Source organism: Phalaenopsis equestris, unplaced genomic scaffold, assembly GCF_001263595.1.
Source record: "Phalaenopsis equestris unplaced genomic scaffold, ASM126359v1 Scaffold000096, whole genome shotgun sequence".
In the NCBI taxonomy this organism is placed as follows: domain Eukaryota; kingdom Viridiplantae; phylum Streptophyta; class Magnoliopsida; order Asparagales; family Orchidaceae; genus Phalaenopsis; species Phalaenopsis equestris.
In genome coordinates, this window is record NW_018164538.1 from 692,745 (window position 1) to 712,736 (window position 19,992).

General features: G+C 33.6%; 1 protein-coding gene across 4 annotated transcripts in view; it reads left to right on the forward strand.

Annotated features, from left to right (window-relative positions):
• The first annotated feature begins 924 nt into the window (after positions 1 to 924).
• LOC110020411 (choline/ethanolaminephosphotransferase 1-like) overlaps positions 925 to 19,992 on the forward strand; it is a 41,251-nt gene continuing 22,183 nt past the window's right edge. The window contains exons 1-9 of one of the 4 annotated variants that reach the window (XM_020718497.1): positions 925 to 1,133; positions 1,276 to 1,419; positions 1,653 to 1,792; positions 3,592 to 3,601; positions 3,687 to 3,737; positions 6,481 to 6,558; positions 17,118 to 17,193; positions 17,281 to 17,303; positions 17,387 to 17,487. In XM_020718497.1, coding sequence (XP_020574156.1) covers positions 1,656 to 1,792; positions 3,592 to 3,601; positions 3,687 to 3,737; positions 6,481 to 6,558; positions 17,118 to 17,193; positions 17,281 to 17,303; positions 17,387 to 17,487 — 476 coding nt within the window. In that variant the 5' untranslated portion in view covers positions 925 to 1,133; positions 1,276 to 1,419; positions 1,653 to 1,655. The remainder of the gene's footprint in view (positions 1,134 to 1,275; positions 1,420 to 1,652; positions 1,793 to 3,591; positions 3,602 to 3,686; positions 3,738 to 6,480; positions 6,559 to 17,117; positions 17,194 to 17,280; positions 17,304 to 17,386; positions 17,488 to 19,992) is intronic. The other 3 variants (XM_020718500.1, XM_020718498.1, XM_020718499.1) reach the window with 3 other exon arrangements.

Here is a 19,992-nt window from a genome sequence, read left to right on the forward strand (position 1 = left end):
AACCGCTCTAATAACCTCCACAATTCTACTTCACTAACCCCCAAAACAATTTCAATAAATCCATAATAACGCTGTAATAACCCTTAAATAACACTGCGCGAATAATCAATCCAATAACTTATCAGGCCAACTTCATTAACCCAACAAAACAATTACAATAACGCGGCAATAACCCCCAAGTAATACTGCGTGGTGAACCACTCCAAGAACCCCCTAATAACGCAACAATAACTCCTCAATAATATCGCGCGGCGAACCGCTCCAATAATAACCTCAACTATTCACCCCCACACATCAACTCCAATAAGTTTTCATTAGCACAAAAATAACATTGTGTAAAAAACCGATTTAATAATACCGCGCAATGAACCGATTCTATAACGCCACGATATTGCTTCAATAATCCTCGCATGACAATTCCAATAAACTAGTCAATAACGTTGTAATAACCCCTAATTATATCGCTCGGTGAACTGCTCCAGCAACCCTCAATGTGCGGGCAGAGGAAATAATATAAAGCTACAATGTGACTAGTGTATACTTTTATTAGAGGAATAAGAGGGGAAGTGAAATAAGATTATTGGAACGGTTCATCATGCAATATTATTTGAGATTATTGTGATATTATTAAAATAATTATTAAAATTATCTTGTGAATTATTGAAGTGAAATCTTGAAAGTTATTCCACCCTTAACGATTTTTATGAGATGAGTCTAATGTAACGCTTGCATATTACTGTGGTCCTCAGTCTCAGTACGCAGTCCGCACTAAAAATTTTCCCCCGATTGCCTTCGTGACCGATCCCTCGCGCTGCAATCGGGAACGCGGCTTTCAGAGACGTGAAATCTTGAAAGTTATTCCACCCTTACGATTTTTATGAGATGAGTCTTATGTAACGCTTGCATATTACTGTGGTCCTCAGTTTCGGTACGCAGTCCGCACTAAAAATTTTCCCCCGATACCCTCGCATGTCCGTCCCGCTCTCTCTGTTTTGTCTAAGTTTTGTCTAAAAAAACCATTGCCTTCGTGACCGAACCCTCGCGCTGCAATCGGGAACGCGGCTTTCAGAGACCCGAAACTCCCATTTTTCTCCTCCTTCCGCAACTCTCCTACCCGAAACCCGCTACAATCGGTAACTTCATGTCTTCTTTTTCACGCGAAGCGTCCGTCCCGGATTTAGGGATTTAGTAAATCCAGGATTTGAGGCCAAAATCTGTGAAATCTGGATTTATCAAATCCGCGTCTTCATTTTGTCTAAAATTACCGTCTTGCAGGATTTAGGTTAAATTTTGCTCTAAATCCGTTACCAGAGGCCCGAAGCCTCCAAAATTTCGGCAACTCGCATCAAAATAGTTCCGCACTTCCGCGGAAGGCGGGGCACTAACCTATCTTCGAGCCCCAGCTCCCAGCCCTAGTAGGTGCGAAGCTTTACTGCCTTCTCTCTTTCTTTTGTTTCAGGGATCAGTTTTCGTCATGGATCGTGTGATCCTTGACGGTCTGTGCAACTGCATATGCACAATATGTTGTTTTTTTCTTCATTTCCGATGATTCTGATTATAAACAGTGTTTCTGTTTGAGATAGGTAGCAATCTGAGGGAGTTACTCATCTAGAAGTCGACCTTTGATTTTCTTTTGTTTTTTCTGGTTTCAGAAGATGGGTTACATTGGGCAACATGGGATCGCGGCGCTCCACAAATATAAGTATAGCGGCGTTGACAATTCTCTGGTTGCGAAGTATATATTGCAACCATTTTGGGGTCGGTTCGTCAATATATTTCCGCTTTGGGTGCCGTAAGTGCTCTGTGCTCAATGAACATAAAAACATTTTAAATTAGTAAAAAGTATGTTTATTTTCCATTTTCCAGGTACCTTTTCATTATCCTATGCGTGCTCTAACTTGGATTTTAGAGAAACAGCTTTTATTTATAAATAAATCATACATGTTGACTGATACGTTGGGTTAAAAAAACCATATGTTGATCTTTAGTTAGAGTTTAACTATTAATTTCTTGGTTCTGTTTTTTTTGCCTATCTTTTATAGATTGTCGATGTGTGCATCCTAGTAGGCCAAATTTAACAACCTTTAGGGCACTAGGGCATGCAGCCGATATATATTTTTTAAATTTTCTATTTTTTTATGCATTAGAGTCTGTGAATGTTGTGTTGGACAAGAGTGGTACATTGTGGAATAATGGATGAAACTTTTCATTCAGATTTTGCTTTTTTGAAGAAATTTAAAATTTGAGGTAATCATGATTTAAAAACTTGATATTTGATGGACTATTTTCAACAATGATCATGTTGTCATTAGCAAACATACCAACATCAGTGAGCAGGCCAAAAATTTAGATAACGAACCCATGGAAGGGAAAAGTTGATATTCAACATGATTTATTGTTTGTTGTTTAATTGCCTCATCATTTTTTGCTGCCATTTTCACTTCATAAACTTGTTGAAACAAATGTTGTACGTTACCTGTGTTATAAGTTGTAGTGTTTCATGAAAGAATCATAATCACCCATGACATCTACTCTGCCATTTCTGTCCTCTATATTGAATTTGCAATGATTGGATAATGTTTTTGAGAAGATTGTAATTTATGATTGATTCCTTTTTGCTTTAATCTTGATGTTCATTTTGGTTAAGTGATAGTAAAAACACCTAAGCTTTATGGGGAAGCATTAATTATGATTGTGTACGATGAACACATTAAGTAATAACAATGATATGAACACTTTACAGAGACACATAGGTTTATGTGGTTTGGCTAATTAAGCCAACTTTTAGCTGAGCGAAGAAAGAGGGTTAAATCTTTTAAAAACTTGCTACATTGATTTATAGATTAAAAGGGACATAATAAAGCACTGTTCTCAACCCAAATACACCCAATGTCTATGGAGAGTAAATTTGAAATATTTCAATCCAAATAGAACAATGAATAACTCCAAGTAAATAGTTAACAAAGGGGATATGACTAATACTAGAAATCACCTTTAAAATAGTTTTTCATAATTCTATCTCTTTGCATAGACGTGGAACTAATGTAAAAGTTATAGCTAAATTATGCTTCCACCGTGTCAAAATTAGAAATTCATGGTCTCTAGTTTGTTTTCCTATCCTGGTCAATTCTTTTTAACCACCTGCATACATAACCCAAGGGCAACTCATACATATACCTGTCTGTTTTGTAATTAATATCTAAGGAGGTGACTTCAGTGTAAATTATTCTAAAATTGTTTAGAATCATCCAAAATAGTTAAATATGTAGCAAAACTGCAAACCTGATTTTATCCCTAAAGTAGATACTTTTTTTTTTCATAAACAACCAACCTTTTTTTAATTATCTTTGTAGCTTATTGAGCCAAAATCCTAATAGGACATTGCATGTTATATGCATTTTATTGTAAGTTTAATTTGTTTATGATTTTGAAATGTTTTGCTACCTGAGAGATATTAGTATGTTATTTTTCATTCGGTGTGAGATAGTCATTTGCTTGCTTATTTTTTTTTCTGAAAATTTAACCTTATACATTACATGCCTCTGATGTGCTTTTTTGTGTTCTTGGTCTTGCCGTGCGTATGGACTCCAGACCAAACATGGTATGAACAATTCATTCCCATCATAATTTTGTTTTTCGCTCCTTTTTTGACTGATGGAATTATGGCATCATTAATTTCTTTGCAGATAACACTTACAGGCTTTGTGTTTGTGCTCTTCTCAGCATTTCTTGGCTATGTAAGTGCTGAGTATCATGATGGATTGATTAGCATTCTTAATTAGTCTATTTTCTATTTTTATACACTTTGTTGAGTGCATATTTTGTACTTTAATACTTTTTCATTGCTTGAGTACCAACTCTCTTTCATAAACAAGCACCTTATCAGTGTTGTCTCATTTAGAGTTATACAAGAGCCTGCTATCATGACTAAAAGCTACGCATCATGTTGTTAATATGTTTAGTTCCATGAAAAATTTATGCTGGCTTTTTATGGTCTATAGTGTATGAACATTTTTGTGCCTTTGCTACCCTGCACTCTAAAGCTTTTGTTTGGGCTACCGTAGGTCTTACTCTTCAGAAGCAAAACTATTGGTACCTTAACTTGTTGTCCTTACAAAAGAAGCCCTATTGAAGCTTTTTTCTTGGTCGTGCAACCCATTTTCATTATTATTGTTTTTTCCCTCACATGCTTCTTTACTCTGTGATTTGTGAAAGGAGATGTTTCTGTGTTGATTGGGTGCTCCTTAGAATATTCATTTATTGTTTGAAGTTTTCTCTAATTTTTTTCTTCGAGTAGGTTGGTTTTTCATGAATTTTCTACTGTCTCCTTTGCGTGCCACTGTTATTAGCACTGTTCACACTATGATTTCTCATGATTTCTTCCTTTCTTCTCCTTCAGCATCAGGGTTTTGATAGGACAAAGCAAAATTTTTGGTTTTTAGCATGCGATGGATATTGTTTGCTCACATTACCCTAGTTTCATTCTTGCATGACTTTAAAGATGTCACAAATAGATGGGAGAGGTTTTCTATTTGAAACTTTTTCTTTTTTACTACATCTAGAATGTTGTTTATTCCAACAAGAAACATGTTGGCACTGTCATTCCTCTCTCTTGTTTTTGAATCTTGCACAATCATTTGGATTCTCTCACATAACTTTATAACATTGATCCAAAATTTGCCATAATGTCACATCTTCTTATCATATAAAATGGCGACACAACACTCCTTATTTTGATTGCTAGAATTTTGACGTAAGTTCAAAATATGACTACTTTTCTATAATGGAACAAGCTTCATGAGCTGCTTCCCAAATATTTTTTTAGGTTGGTAGGATCATGCAGTCTTTTGCAAACCTTCCCTCCATCAAAATTAGCTACCAAGCCACGACTAATGAGTTTTTTGATATTCATGTAGGGAATGTTGGATCATGTATGGCTCGTTTCTTGACTTTGTAGGCTCTGTAGAGTAACTCTTTCTTTCCATCAACGGCTTATCTGATTAATTGGGACTAATATTATATTTATTACGATTCAATTTATGAGTGATTATTTAGATAAATGCTATAAAGAGTGGTTTTTTAGATAGAAGTGTTATGAAGGGTGGTTTTTTGCTAAGATGTTCTAGGCAGTACCCATAGAGGAAGGAGAATAAGTTTTACTGTTGGTCATGGCGACCCTTGGTTCTGCTGTCTATGCCATTTGAATGTTTGAGATATGGCTATTTTCTTATTTAATGAACAACATTGCACACATTTTATAGGATTGCTTGATACCTTTCACAATCAATTTATTGATAACTTTCCAAAAAGACAAGATTCAAATATGAAGTTTATACAATTAGGATCTCCTAATTAATGGTGACATCTTTTCCTTAATTTCTTTACAAGAAAGCTGGCCCTGAAGCTGCAAATTTCTTTCCTTTTATTACTACAGTTGGCTCATAATAGATCCCTTCCATTTTTGTTTTAGTTCTTCTAGCTAGGGGTGTAAACGAACCGAACACGAACGAACAAAGCTTGTGTTCGTGTTCGGTTCGTTTAAAATTTAGTTTGTTTGAAATAAGCTCGTGTTCGTTTCTTAACGAACGAGCCGAACACGAACCGAACACGAGCTGAAACAGCTCTGGTTCTGTTTTAACAGAACGAGCCGAACGCGAACCGAACACGAGCTGTTCGCGAACGATAAGCCAATTTGACATCCCTAATATTAATATATAAAAATAATATTATATATTAATTATATAACTTATATTATATAAATATACAATATCTATATTAGTATATTATTACTATAGTATATTAATATATTATTATTATTATTTTATTATATATTATAATTTATAAAATTTAATATTTTAAAATATAATAAATTTTTTATATATAATTATTTTATATTATTTTATATTTCAAACAATAACAATTCGAACACGAACGAACGCATCACTGTTCCTGTTTGGTTCGTTTAACTAACCGAACGAAAAAAAATTGTTCGCGTTTGTCTCGTTTACTTATCGAACGAATCGAACACGAACTCATTGACGAACCGAACACGAACTGTTCGCGAACAACGAGTTTTTTTGACAACCCTACTTCTAGCAACTCTAGGATTTCCATTAATTATTTTCTCGCTCTAGCAACTCTAGGATTTCCATTAATTATTTTCTCATTCACTATCCAATAATTTGTGTTGCATATTCTTTGCTTTCTATTTGAGCTTCATGTTATTGACGCGGGCATATACTAATGTATTGAAAGTTGTTCTATTTTTCTAGCTTTATTCCTGATGCATTTCTTTTGCATATCACTACTTATTCTTATTGATATTGTAGCACCACCTTGTACTAAACACGTTATATATAAACTTTTTATATACTTATGCGATATTGTTTATTCAGCGAGTTTCCTACCTCCATATAGGTGAAGTGGGGTTGCGGGCCATGCACTTTTTTTGCCGCTTAACGAGACCCATTATTCTTGCAGGTATATTCTCCACATTTAGATACGGCACCCCCTCGTTGGGTTCACTTTGCTCATGGGATGCTTCTTTTCTTATACCAGGTTTGTTCAAGCTTATTTAAGGTTTATGGTAAGCCAAGTACTTATTATACATGTCATGCATTTGATCTGGCCTTGAATTTTTAATTCTCGTGGTTGCTTTAATGTTAAGACAGTGCAGATGCTTATTTCTGAGAATGTATGCATGGTTTTCTATTACTAGTGGTATCTCATGAAAATTAAATATAGTTGAAAATAATATATATTTCTAATACATTTATTTGAGGTATGAGTGATCAATCATTATTAGATGCCTTGATAGAACCATAGAAGCAAAGGCAACTATAATTTGCTTGAGATTATCTACACTTGAGGCTGGGTCCTTGCATGAAGATCAGGTTGATAGATAATTTGTCTGTCTCGTTTGCTATCATGTTGCTAATGATTTTTTGCTTAGGGAGATGAGTATTATATGATTACTAATGAATTCTTGCCATTAGGGTGTTGTAGAAGTTCGTGGATGTGCGATTGTGATGCCAGGTCTAGGCATGTTAAATCATTGTATTTCTGGAGGTGCTTATTTATAGACCCATTTGTTTTCTTGCTTTTTCTATGTATTTAATTCCTAATTGTTTGATATTTTGGATTACAATGTTTCCGAATCCATCATCAGTTTAATTTGCTATATGTATTTGGAATACTTTAACCAATACCTATTGATGAATGCTCTGAGGGATTGAAGATTAATTCAAGATTTATCATGAGTCTTCATGCAAGAAAGTAGTGGAATAGAAATGTAAGAGAAGAAAAGGCGATGGCCCAATGTCTTCCATTGGCCGAAATAAGGCCCATTTTATAGAGGATTATGATAAAGAAATCAGGTATGAAATAAATATATCAAAGTTAGAAAGGAAACTAACATATCACAACAATTTTTTATTTCAAAATATACAAAATATATGATAGAATACCAAAAAAATAACCAGTTGACAGAAAATCGAGGCCTCTAATCTCATCAATCAGTATGCTTCATTGTCTTCAAATGAACATATCTAACATCCAGCTAGTCAGCCAGCTGCAGCCCCCTCAATGCTGCTGATTATCTACTATATGAGAAAAAGCTGATAGTTGCAGTCTTCCAATAAATTCATGCGGAATAACCACTAGCTATGCTTGTTTTCTTCTCTTTTAGTGAGGAGGAAATAGTAAGAACAATAACATTCAACACTCGCTCTCAAGCTGATTCGTAAGCATCCAACAAATCTTTTTTGTCTTTTTTTAAAATTTTTTTTGCACATGGGCTGTAGCCAAATTTTTTTATCTGGATGTCAGTAGTCCTATTCAAAAAAAGAAAGATATAAGACACAATATTTTTAATTTTGGGGTTTTTTAATGAAGCATCCATCCATCTCTACGTGTTTGGTCTGATTATGATAGATAGGATTGTCTTCTATACTAAGTGTAGCTTTACTATTATAATATGGTATATATGAATCTCAATATTTACCTAAAGTTTTATTAGGAATAGCCTAAACCAGATTAATTCATTAATCTCATTGGCAAATGTTGTTTGTTCGCTCTTTTTTTTTGCTATATATTTTTTTTACTTTTTCATGGTGCATGATTCACTCACACAGTTGCAATACTCTGACTATCCACTGTTGATTTTTCCCCATAAACATCAATCTAGATTTTTATAATTTTGGATTCTCTGTTGGTAAAGAATAACCTCCTTTCAGAGTTTTGTTTTGGGTATTTGAGCATTCTTATAAAAATGTTCATGTGTTCTTTACAAGAAGTAGGGCTGCAAATGAACCGAGTGTTTGACAAGCTACTCGTAACTTAGTTCAATAAAAGCTTGTTCATGTTCGTTTGATTAACTAATTGAACATGTTTGAATACCTGTATAAATTCTCAGTTGTTAAATGAATAAGCTTGAACACCACCTTATTTGATTCGTTTATGTTCGCGAACATTATCATTTGAAGCTTATGAACAAGCTCATTAAGAAGCTCAATAAATATTTTCTTTTAAAGTTCATATGTAAGATCGATTTAATGCTTATAAATAAAATCGATCAAAGCTTAATTTAAGCTTGTGAATAAGCCGAATTAAAACTTTATTTAAATTAAATTATATTTTAAATTATATTACATAAAACATGGTAAAGACTTATTTTTTCAGTTCATTTATATTACGTATTTACATGCTTATTTTACTTATACCTTTAGTAGATCATTTATTTAAAAGCTCATTGTTTTTGTAGGTTAAACAAGTAACTTATTTATAAGCTTGATAAACTTCTTTTGATTTGAAAAGAAATAGCTTAACATACTAATTATTCTTGTTCATAAGTCTTATTTTGTTAGAAAATAAATAACACGATAGCGCTAGTTTTAAGTTTCTCAATAAATATTGTTTTATTATAAATTAAGTAACTCAATAATTTACTCATTATATATTCGCTAACGACGCGATTATCATCATATGAAGCGAACGAGAACCAAACTCAATGAACTAAGTTGAACATAAACAAAAGCTCGAATAGTGCTCGAGCTTGGCTCGAGTTTTAATTTTATAAACAAGCTAACTCGAGCTCGAATTTTATAAACAATCTCATGCTTGCAAACAACCCTACTTGACTCAGCTCGGTTCGTTTGCAGCCCTAATAAGGAGCATACATGAATTACCTTACCAAAGTGACAACAATGCCTACATCTGGTTTTGCACAAGTGACATAGACGAGTTCTTTCATTAAAAATTATATCTTTATCATTTAGAGAGTTAGTGCTAACATTGCTCAATTTAATGTCATGAAATATTGGAGCATCAATAGGTTTGCATCCTGTTTAGCCATTTCTTGCAAGATGTCTAAAATATACTTTTTTTGAGATATGTGACCAAATTTTGAATTCTTCTGCCAATTTTTCTTCTTCGGTATAATCATCTCCAAATTATGATATCTCCTAATGATGATATTATCAAAATGACAATTAGGATAAGCACACTTAATATATTAGACTTACCGCTCCTTTTTTGCACTTGTAGAATAAGTTGTTATCATATTGAGCCTGTTTTAACCTTGTTACTAATAGTTTTTTTGAAACTTTAAAACGAGATTTGAAGTGATTATTTGTGCCATAAATGGATATTTCTCTTTTCAATTTCCAAACTGACCTTTTTTTTCCTAGAGTCGGTGTTCTTTAGAGGATTTATGCTGGCCTTTTTTTCAAAAATGCATTATTAATATCAACCTGGCGAACTTATCAACATTGATTGTTATTAAAAAAACTTAAATGTTGTTTAGTTTCTCCATAGATCCAAAATGTTTCAAAATGGTTGATCAGATAAGTTTGGGTAAACTTTTACAATCAGTTGATGGATTCATCAATCAATATTTCACAACGAAGAGCTCTTTACATTACATTGGGATGGAATTGTTGTCTTTGAATATCTTAACATGTTCTCTTTTTTTTTATGGGCTTTCGTCTGCTCTTCAAGTTTCTCTCTCTATTCTGGGTTATTGAGAGCTTCTATCGTCTTCAGAATTTTAATCTATTTTATGCTGTAGCCTAAGGCTTTTTTTTTTTTTTTTGGTTGAGAGGGATGGATGGTCATGTCTCACAAGTTACAACATTTGCTAAAGGATGCCAGTATAGGTGATAAGAAATATAAACTTATGTAGCAATATTTGTCATTTAGTGATTATAGGGATTAACTGTATGATCTATTTAAAGTTTGCAAATTAGATAATTATGTTGTGTTCAAGTATAAAAATATTACTTGTGTTGTGGCTAAATAATATTTAGGCTAAATAATGTTTTAACAGACATGCCTAGAAAAAAAGGATGCGAGGATTGCTTTTCTTTAAATGATTATTAATGTTTTTTTTTTGTAGTTTTAATTTAACTTTACTTTAGAATAATCCTATGATGACGTGCCTATATTAGTGTGATGTGTCCTCCATTCTTATGATTTTTTTTTTGTTTGGTTATCTCTTATCTCGACAGGCTTGATTGGTTGGATCGCATGCACAATTATTAGTTATGTATATATATTTTAAAGCAATAAAATTTTATAACCGGTCATTGAAATGTTACATGAGCAAGTAGTTGTAAAGAAATGCCAACATTAAAAAAAAAATACAATATGATAGACCCCATATGACATAAAAGTTATGTATTAATATCCATCTTTGATGAGAGAAGCAGGTACAAATTCAAACATTCGGTAAATTTGAAATGCTAAAGTCAATGTGCAACTTATTACATTATCTTGGAATCTAGTAAATCTCATATGTTGAATAAGCTTATTTTTTTCAATTCATGCCTCGATGAGAAAGCACAAATTGAAATATTTTTATCAACCAAACAAGTAAACTTCTAATATAATCATGATGGGATTGAATTTGAGTTAGAGTCATCAAAACCTCCCATATTAGTACATTTATTAGTAGCATTGGGGAATACACTACTAACATCATGAGAAGAGATAGTACTATTGTTTGACTCTCAATATGCTAACATAAATGTCTGATGTTACTTGAGATTGAGGAACATAGGGGAGATTGATATGTAAAAACCAGTAATGGCAATGGAAGGCACTAACTAAAGAACAAGTTTCCAAGGGAGTATTTATAGCATGATAAATATTTTTGATGAATTAAGGGAAAGGGAGCTTCTCTCCAAAAGTTGGAAGAATCCATTTGATCATATGATAAATATCTTATGAGATCTAATTATGATCAAATGAATATTCTTGAAAAGCAATAAAAGAAGATTTTCTCAATTATTGGTTTTACTTAAAGCAATCAGTATAATTGTGTTAAAAGAAATTTACAATATTTATAGAATGACTGCTATGGGCTCCAAAAATTTTGCTGTCCTGGACTTTTTTTTGTTTATTGTGTTAAGAGAACTTTGAGGGTCAAATTTTCAGAAGGTAGATTGAAATAGTAGATTAAACACTACCTCTTTTTTGTGAGGACTTTTTGATATGGGATTTGAGTTTTCCCATAGGCGCATAGACGCAAACCCCTATGGTTTATTACCTCTTTTAATAACAGGAGAGTACTTTTGATTAAGACTGGTTATTTAAAATTGAGTACTTAACATATATTAGCAGCAACAAACATACAATTTAAATTATAAAATTTATCACTTTGAGCTTAAAGTAGATGGTGGGAGAAATGATGAAAAATTCATTCATGATCCCATGGTTATGTCCCGGGTCATCATGGTCTCTCATTTACTCAGAGGATCTAATCGATCCATCATGAGTGAAAGATCATTGTCGGCAATTATGGGTGGCGTCGTTCAAGAGACCTTTGTAGATCTGGGGTGGATATTTGTATTAGGGGACAAATTTTAGCTGACCTTAGCAGACAAAAGAGTTTGTGTCCAACAATTATACTCATAAAGAATTATACTCTTATGATTTACAATTCAAATGATGGAAAACCGCTGGGAAACATACATCTTGTGGCTGTGACCGTAATATAATGACGTCATCTGGCTTTAGCCTCTTAGTCAGAGAATCATGATTATAACCACTATTTTGTGGTGTCATTTCATAATAAAATCACATGGATAATCTACTCGAGCCATGCCCCTACTGACATACAATTCATTATATTGTGAATATATTAATACATTTGATGTGACATTTACTCTTTATAAGCTGAAGTCGATAAAAAAATTGTTACCCTCGAGAAACTGGTGCGAAGGATGAATAAGATTTTTTTTAAAATTTTAGGTGATTAATTTTTTTTATGTTTAATTTGTTACTCTAAAGGTTGACTCCGGTTGAAATTTTCAGGCAACAACCATCATCGGGAAATATTGTGTTTGTAATTGATTTGAAATTTATTAATTTTGATATCTTTAGAAGGCAAATCATGTCGATTTCTATCCTTTTAAGGAGGATTAGACTAGATGATTTGGACTTGCAAATTCTTATCTTATGATTTCAACATTTATTTCAAAATTAATAGATTTGTCAATTCTAGATCTGACGAGGAAGAAGATCATACTAGTTGGATGGGACATACAACACTGTCCTATATAAAAAGTGAGCCGATGGATTGCTTTTTAAAATATGAATTATTTGAGTACAAGTTTTGTCTAAACCCTCATTACTTTTTTAAGCTATTAGTTAAAATATTTAGAATTTTTGTCGGAGCTCATGCTTGTATGATTTTATATGTTTGTATTATTTTAATAATTTGATAGGCTTTAAACAATTTGGATGATCTTTAAAATATGAATTTGAGAACTAGTTTTTTTCAAAAGGGCATATGCAGAAATCTATAATCATATATAGTTGACTCATTCATGTAAAGGTCCTGAGATGTACATAACTTGAGAATATCAAAATGTTTCCTCATGCTAGTTTTAGAGTACTCTCATAGCTCTCAAAACATTGTATTTAATAAATAATCTTGAAATTAATATACTTTGAAATCGTTTGGAACTTAATGGTTATGTACTGATTGTTTCATTTTTGGGCTTTAAATGATTCGCTTTCTGTTCGCTAGCAGTTGTATTGCTAATCCGGTGGCACAATTTTCAAATTTTGAAATCCCAAGATTTGAATTATTTTTTAACTTATATGAGCCTAAGTTTGAAAGCCCAAAATTTCAAATATTTTAGAGATCCTGGGAGCCTAAATTTTAAATGTTTTTAAGTTTTGTGAGCCTAAATTTTAAAAACCCAAAATTTTAAATATTTTTGAAATCTTAAGAGCCTAATTTTTAAAAGCCTAGTGTTCTGATGTTTTTGGATTGTTGGAGCCTAAATTTTAAAAGCTCATATTTTTCAAATTTCTTTAAAATTCAGATGATTCACATTTTATATTTTCTAATAAGTTCAGAAAGTCCAAAATTTTTAAGTTATTTATAAGTCCAAATCTCCCATAATTTCGTCAACCTGCCAATGTGAACTCTAGTTAGAGAGCACAGGAGAACGCCAATCTTCCCAATTGTATGAAAAAATTTGTTGATTAGTGTCGTGAGATACTACTATCAGGGAGATAAAATATGTATTTAGTTCATGATCTTAAAAAACACTATTTTCGTTAAACGTACTTGAAAAACGGTCAAATCAAAAGCAAACATTTTCTCGAGCGGTACTTTACTTTCTCTGAACGATACTTAATTCCCTAGAACAAATACTCACATTTCTCTGGACGACCATTTAAATAACTTAATTTTATAAAAAAATTTCATACGACTTTGCAATTTCTTTGAACCGTGCTTTATTCCCAGGGACGGATGCTCGAGTTTCCTCCAATGAATATTTTAAAAGCTGCCCAATTGCACATTTCATTATTCGAGGTTGGGGGAATTGAAGTGATAATGACAAAAAGATAAAATTAAAATACAATAAAAATTTCTTTCTCTTTTTCACTTCTTTTTAAAATACGATACACAATATAAAAAACTTAATAGTAAATTGTGAAAAAAAAGGCTCAGCTTGTTGGCCGGATTTGGGTTGGACTCGGAGGGGGCTTGATTTAGAAACTGCTTCGACTGCTTCGGCTTAGGGCAGTGGAGGCTCTTGGGCAAGTGGTTCTACTATGCGGCTTTCTTATATGACAGATGATCGGGTGGTGGGAAAGGAGGAGGCTTCAGATGATGAGGCTTTGAACGGCGAAAGGAAATTTTTTTATTAAAAGAGTAGGTAAATGGTGCATCATATTAGAAATCTTTGCTTTAGAAGCATGCCACTTGCGACTTGCAAAGATTAAGCCATGCTAAAAGAATAAAGGATAATTGATGGGTGGATCTGGCTGCAAAGAAGACCCTTACACAGCTTAAAAAAACAAAATTATAGGAGCTATCATGGGAGGAAGAAAGCAAGTGTTTCCATGAGTCCAAGGTGAAGGAGCAATTGGCCCATTAACAATTGTCAAACTATCAAGAAATGACTTGTAGAGATTGATCGCAAAGACTAAGCACGGACTAGAAGGTACCTGCAATGGGTACTACTATGGTACTAGGAAGTGAGATCAAAGTTGGACATCATAAAAGCTGGTGGAGACAAAATGCCATCTAAGCCACTAGTGTCATATGATGTGTATTGGGAGAAACGAACTTAGAAGATCAGGATGTAGGTGGAACATCATGCACACATGCAACATACACAAAAAACATGATCAGCTCAAAGTTGTAACTGGCGCCGGCATATGGGATAGGTGTGGTGGGCGCAGTGGTATGACAAGCACACTGAGGTTGAGCAATGCATGTTGTGGATTAGTAGCAGTGCTAGTCATTCACAAGCAAAAGTGTGATGATGAAGCGACCACCTTCTGTGGAGAATGCAAGGTTTATTTATCTGGGCATTAAAGGGTTGAAGTTGAAACTCATGAGGATAGACATGGGAGTAGAATTGTTGCCGGAGGTATTGATTCAAGGAATTCGTGATTTACTTCCCTCTTGTTACTTTGGGACACTAACAGTGGCTATCATTGTTTTCTTTCCTATGTTAAAAATCTAATAAACATACTATGTGCTGTTGTTACTCATATAATCCTATGGATAAGCATTAATTGGCGGTTCCTATTAAGTTTCAACTAGATGTATTTGTTAAATAGAATATTTATTTTTTAATTTCTATGATTGTGATTTGATATTATAGCAAATTTGCTTCTCTTCAACCGTTGATGGCAAGTCTCTGTAGCATAAGCCCTCACTACATCTAGTCCTGTATTTCTCCTTTATTATGTGTAATCAATAAAACATATCTGCTATTATTTTGATGATGCCCACACTTGAATTTTGGTTTTTTTTTTCTTTTTTTATAGCGTCTTCAAACCTTGATCTACATGAAGTTGCAGATTTTGAGCCGATAAGAATTTAAAGAAGTGGACTTCAAAGAGAAGGGAATTAGATACTTATAAATATTAAATATTGAGTCATCTTATAGGAGTTTTTTTTTTTAAATAAGATTTTCTATTGTATTCAATCTCTTATGCTTGATTGTTGGTAATTCATTTGATGGGTATAGAAGTGCAACTTCCAATTTCAAGGGGAATTCATCTCCTTGCATTGCCATGAGACCTGAATTTTATGTGCTTGGTAGCTAGTTGTTTTGTTCTACGTTCTTTTGCACATTCCATTGTTAGTTTTCAAGGAAGTGATAGAGTTTAGTCAAATCCATTACAACTTTTTTTTTGCTTGTGCAATGTTATCTTATTCGAGTTGAAGTTTCTTATGGTTTTAAATTTTTTTTTTGAATTTATTTTATTTGGTTTTTATTAAAATATCCTTGACACGTAATTTGATACTTTTCTGTTTACATTCAAAGGGGTGAGTTTCTGTCTTAATCGGCAGTTTTTGGCATAGTGAACGTCAATTTTGGTTTATGTGATTTCATCCCTTACATCATCTAATTGCATTATGAAGTTAAATCCTAAAGCATCCTAAACTAAATAAGATTATTATTACTAATAAAACTGTTAAACCCTGGTTAAAGAGAAGATTAGTATATTTGAGAAGGATAGTTAATTCTTGATTGCTGTTTACTAATGCATGATTAGGAAAAAAATATTCCAACTTTTGGGAGTTTTAGCTCATAACTAATATTTTATCCATATTTAACCATGCATTAATAATTGTGTGAGCTGATCTGATTTGCAGTGATGATTTCATGTGTTTATTTAGTAAGAGAAGAATTCTAATATTTTTAGTAGTTGTGGGATTAGGATTTACTTGTAAATTATACGGATTTTTCAGTGTATTATATTACGTGTAGCATAAGGTTTGGCATAAAGTAATCATCTGTGTTGTTTTTTATATATTTGTATTGGGTGCATAGTGCCATTATTAATCATTTTTATAAAAGAATTTATGGTAATATAGAGGATCGTTGTCAGTTTTGCATTTTGGCAAAACTTTGGTAAATTAATGGAATCTACACAGCAAGAAATGTGGTCAAATTTATTCTTGAGAGGTGACTTCGATGAAAAATAATATAAGCAATTTTTCGTAACCTGGAGTCTTTATCATTCCCGTACCATACTAGACGCAGGGTTGATTTTTGTGTTGTTATCTGCCATCTAGACAAAATTTACCGAAGTAAGAATTTTGGAACGTTTTCTTTTTGAACTTCAAATTCTGATCACTGTCAATTATCTTCTTTCTACTATTTCATCTTTCTCTGCTTTGATTTAGTTTACCTTACGTCATTTTGTTTGCTAAATAAATTTGGGCAAATTACTTGGACTTAGTTATATCGACAGCAGGAAACTAATTATGGTCATTTTTAACTTCTATTGTGCATCTTTTCTAATGAATTCTGTCTTTGTTGCCTCCATGTAGGCCCCCCAAATCTGGCATATTCAGGATATTAGGTTCACCAGATTTGTATTAAAGGGAAAAAAAAACTATTTTTCTTCCTTTTTGGTGAAATACGAAATGATTCTGAAATATGTTCTAAAAAATATTGATCTATATCTTCAAACCCACACCCCTGGAAGGGAGAAACTGTTTTGCTTCCTTTTTCTGTTTTCTTTTTTGTACTTATGGAGGACCATACTTTGATAATCTATTTTTTACAATCTTGTTTTAAGAATGATGCAATTGTTTATGTAAAGCAAATGTTCTATTAAATTTTTTGTGCCAGACATTTGATGCTGTTGACGGTAAACAAGCAAGGCGTACAAACTCCTCAAGCCCATTAGGAGAACTTTTTGATCATGGTTACTCACCTAACTCTTTTTTGTTGTTGTTGTTGTTGTTGTTGTTTGTTATTGTTTGTTTCTCATACGTCTACAATATTATTGCAGGATGCGATGCTCTTGCTTGTGCAGTATGTATAGTTCCCTCTTTTAAATCGTTATATGCTTCTGAATTTATGTTAGTGCACATTGATCTTTTGATTTTTTTTTTCAGTTTGAAACATTAGCTTTTGGAAGTACTTCCATGTGTGGAAGGACAACATTCTGGTTTTGGGTAATTGCAGTTGTCCCATTTTATTGTGCAACATGGGAACAGTGAGTTCTTTTTTCAGTTTTATGACCATTTTATTTAATTCTGGTACTGTATACTTCAAATTAGAGTTTATTTAATTAGATGGTTTGCTTAGCTACACACACACACATTATATATATACATACATACATATATATATCTATATGTATATGTATATAGATACATATACATATACATACATATATATATATCTATATGTATATGCACACACACGCACCCACACACACACGCACCCACACACACCCGCACACACACGCACACACACACACGCACACACACACGCACCCACACACGCGCACCCACACACCCTCCACATGCACACACACACACACGCACCCACACACGCACCCACACACGCACACCCACACACCCACACACACACACATACACACACACACACACACACAGTATTTTGATGCTTTAAACCAACACATAAAAAGGTAACACACGCACACACGCACCCACACACGCACACACACACACACCCACACACGCACACACACCCGCACACACACGCACCCACACACACACACACACACACACACACACACACACACACACACACACACACACACACACACACACACACACACACACACACACACACACACACACACACACACACACACACACACATCGAGTCGGCCTTCATTCTTCTTCTTCCTCCTAGAATAGACATGTCATTCCTCATCCGAAGAATGGCTCATCTGATCAGTGGATTGGTCTAAAGTGTGGACATGTGTAGGATGTTGAACATTAGAAACATCTACTTATTGTATCAGTTGATATTTTATTGGATCAAATTAGCACTCTCGTGTGTCTTAGCATGTAAGTAAGTCTTCTTCAATAACAATGAGTGGTATAGACACGTTTGGATCAGTAATAGTAGTATAAGAAGATGTTTCATGAGAATCCAGAGTACCATTCTTCAATCCAACAGCTGAAATAGAGTGTTCAAAAGCATGAGATGTTTTTCATCTGAGACAACAGAGATTTGATTAAGAGGGTCATCAGAAAATTTCTCATCAGTAACCGCGTCAGTCAGATGAGCAGAGGTATATGCAGTGTTGAAAAGAGGGTCAGGTTGCACCTCTTCAGCAGGGATGGTAGGTGGTAAGACGTCCACCCCAATTCTTAAAATAAAGATTTTTGAATAGGTTGTTGTTCTTTAGCAATATCCAGCCTTAATTGAGAATTCAAGCGATAGCAAATAATAGAACTGTGGTTAAACATACTACAATTAGAGTAATAAGGAGGGTGTGATTCTATTTTAACCTTTTTCCAGTACCCGTTGTGAGTGGATCCAATCCATACCTCATCCGGAGCTGGTTGGGTGATATCCATCTCAACTAACACACAAACTACAGAGGGTCTGGTGACAACACGCGTAGGACTATCAACCTTAAGAGACTTATCGTAAGCAGTTGCTAAGGAGTAGAAAATTTCAAAGTTGAATATGTGTAGTTTTAACCTCAGAAACTTTATCCAAACAGGAATGATAGGGGACTCCGCTTTTGGATCAAAGCCGACAGTCTACTTCAGGATTTTCATAAAACGGTTATCAATCTTGATTACTTTCGAGAAAAAAACGAGCGTAATCCACATCGTGAGATAACTGAATAAGTATATGTCGACCATCAAGTAAGCCAATATTCCAACTACCCTATAATTTCATAGCATCAAAATCTTTTCCAATGATCTCATGTTTAGGGCGACCATAAAAATTTTTCCCACTATAGCAAAATACCAAGAAAACACAATAGTATTGGTTTCAACCTTAGAGAGAAAAAGAACATGTTTCCTTTTTTTACCAAGCTTTTTAATGAAAGTGTGATCACATCACCTTCAAGAGCCTCGTGGAAGGATTGTGGAACAATGCATGACTTACCGATACCAAAACCAGGCTCTGAACCTGAAATAGGGGCACGAGTAGGATGTCGCCGGCCAGTGCAATGGCATAAGAACGGAGCGTCGAGACCATCTCCACTAGGCAAGATGTCCACAACCTAAGTTTGGAGCGGCGTGGCGAGCTGTCTCAATCTGCGACCCAAGGAAGGATAAGACGTGCGAGGACTAGGGCTGTCAAAAAAGCTCGTTGTTCGCGAACAGTTCGTGTTCGGTTCGTCAATGAGTTCGTGTTCGATTCGTTCGATAAGTAAACGAGACAAACGCGAACAAATTTTTTTCGTTCGCTTAGTTAAACGAACCAAACACGAACAGTGATGCGTTCGTTCATGTTCGAATCGTTATTGTTTGAAATATAAAATAATATAAAATAATTATAGATAAAAAATTTATTATATTTTAGAACATTAAATTTTGTAAATTATAATATATAATAAAATAATAATAATAATATATTAATATACTATAGCAGTAATATACTAATATAGATATTGAATATTTATATAATATAAGTTATATAATTAATATATAATATTATTTTTATATATTAATATTAGGGATGTCAAACTGGCTCGTCGTTCGCGAACAGCTCGTGTTCGGTT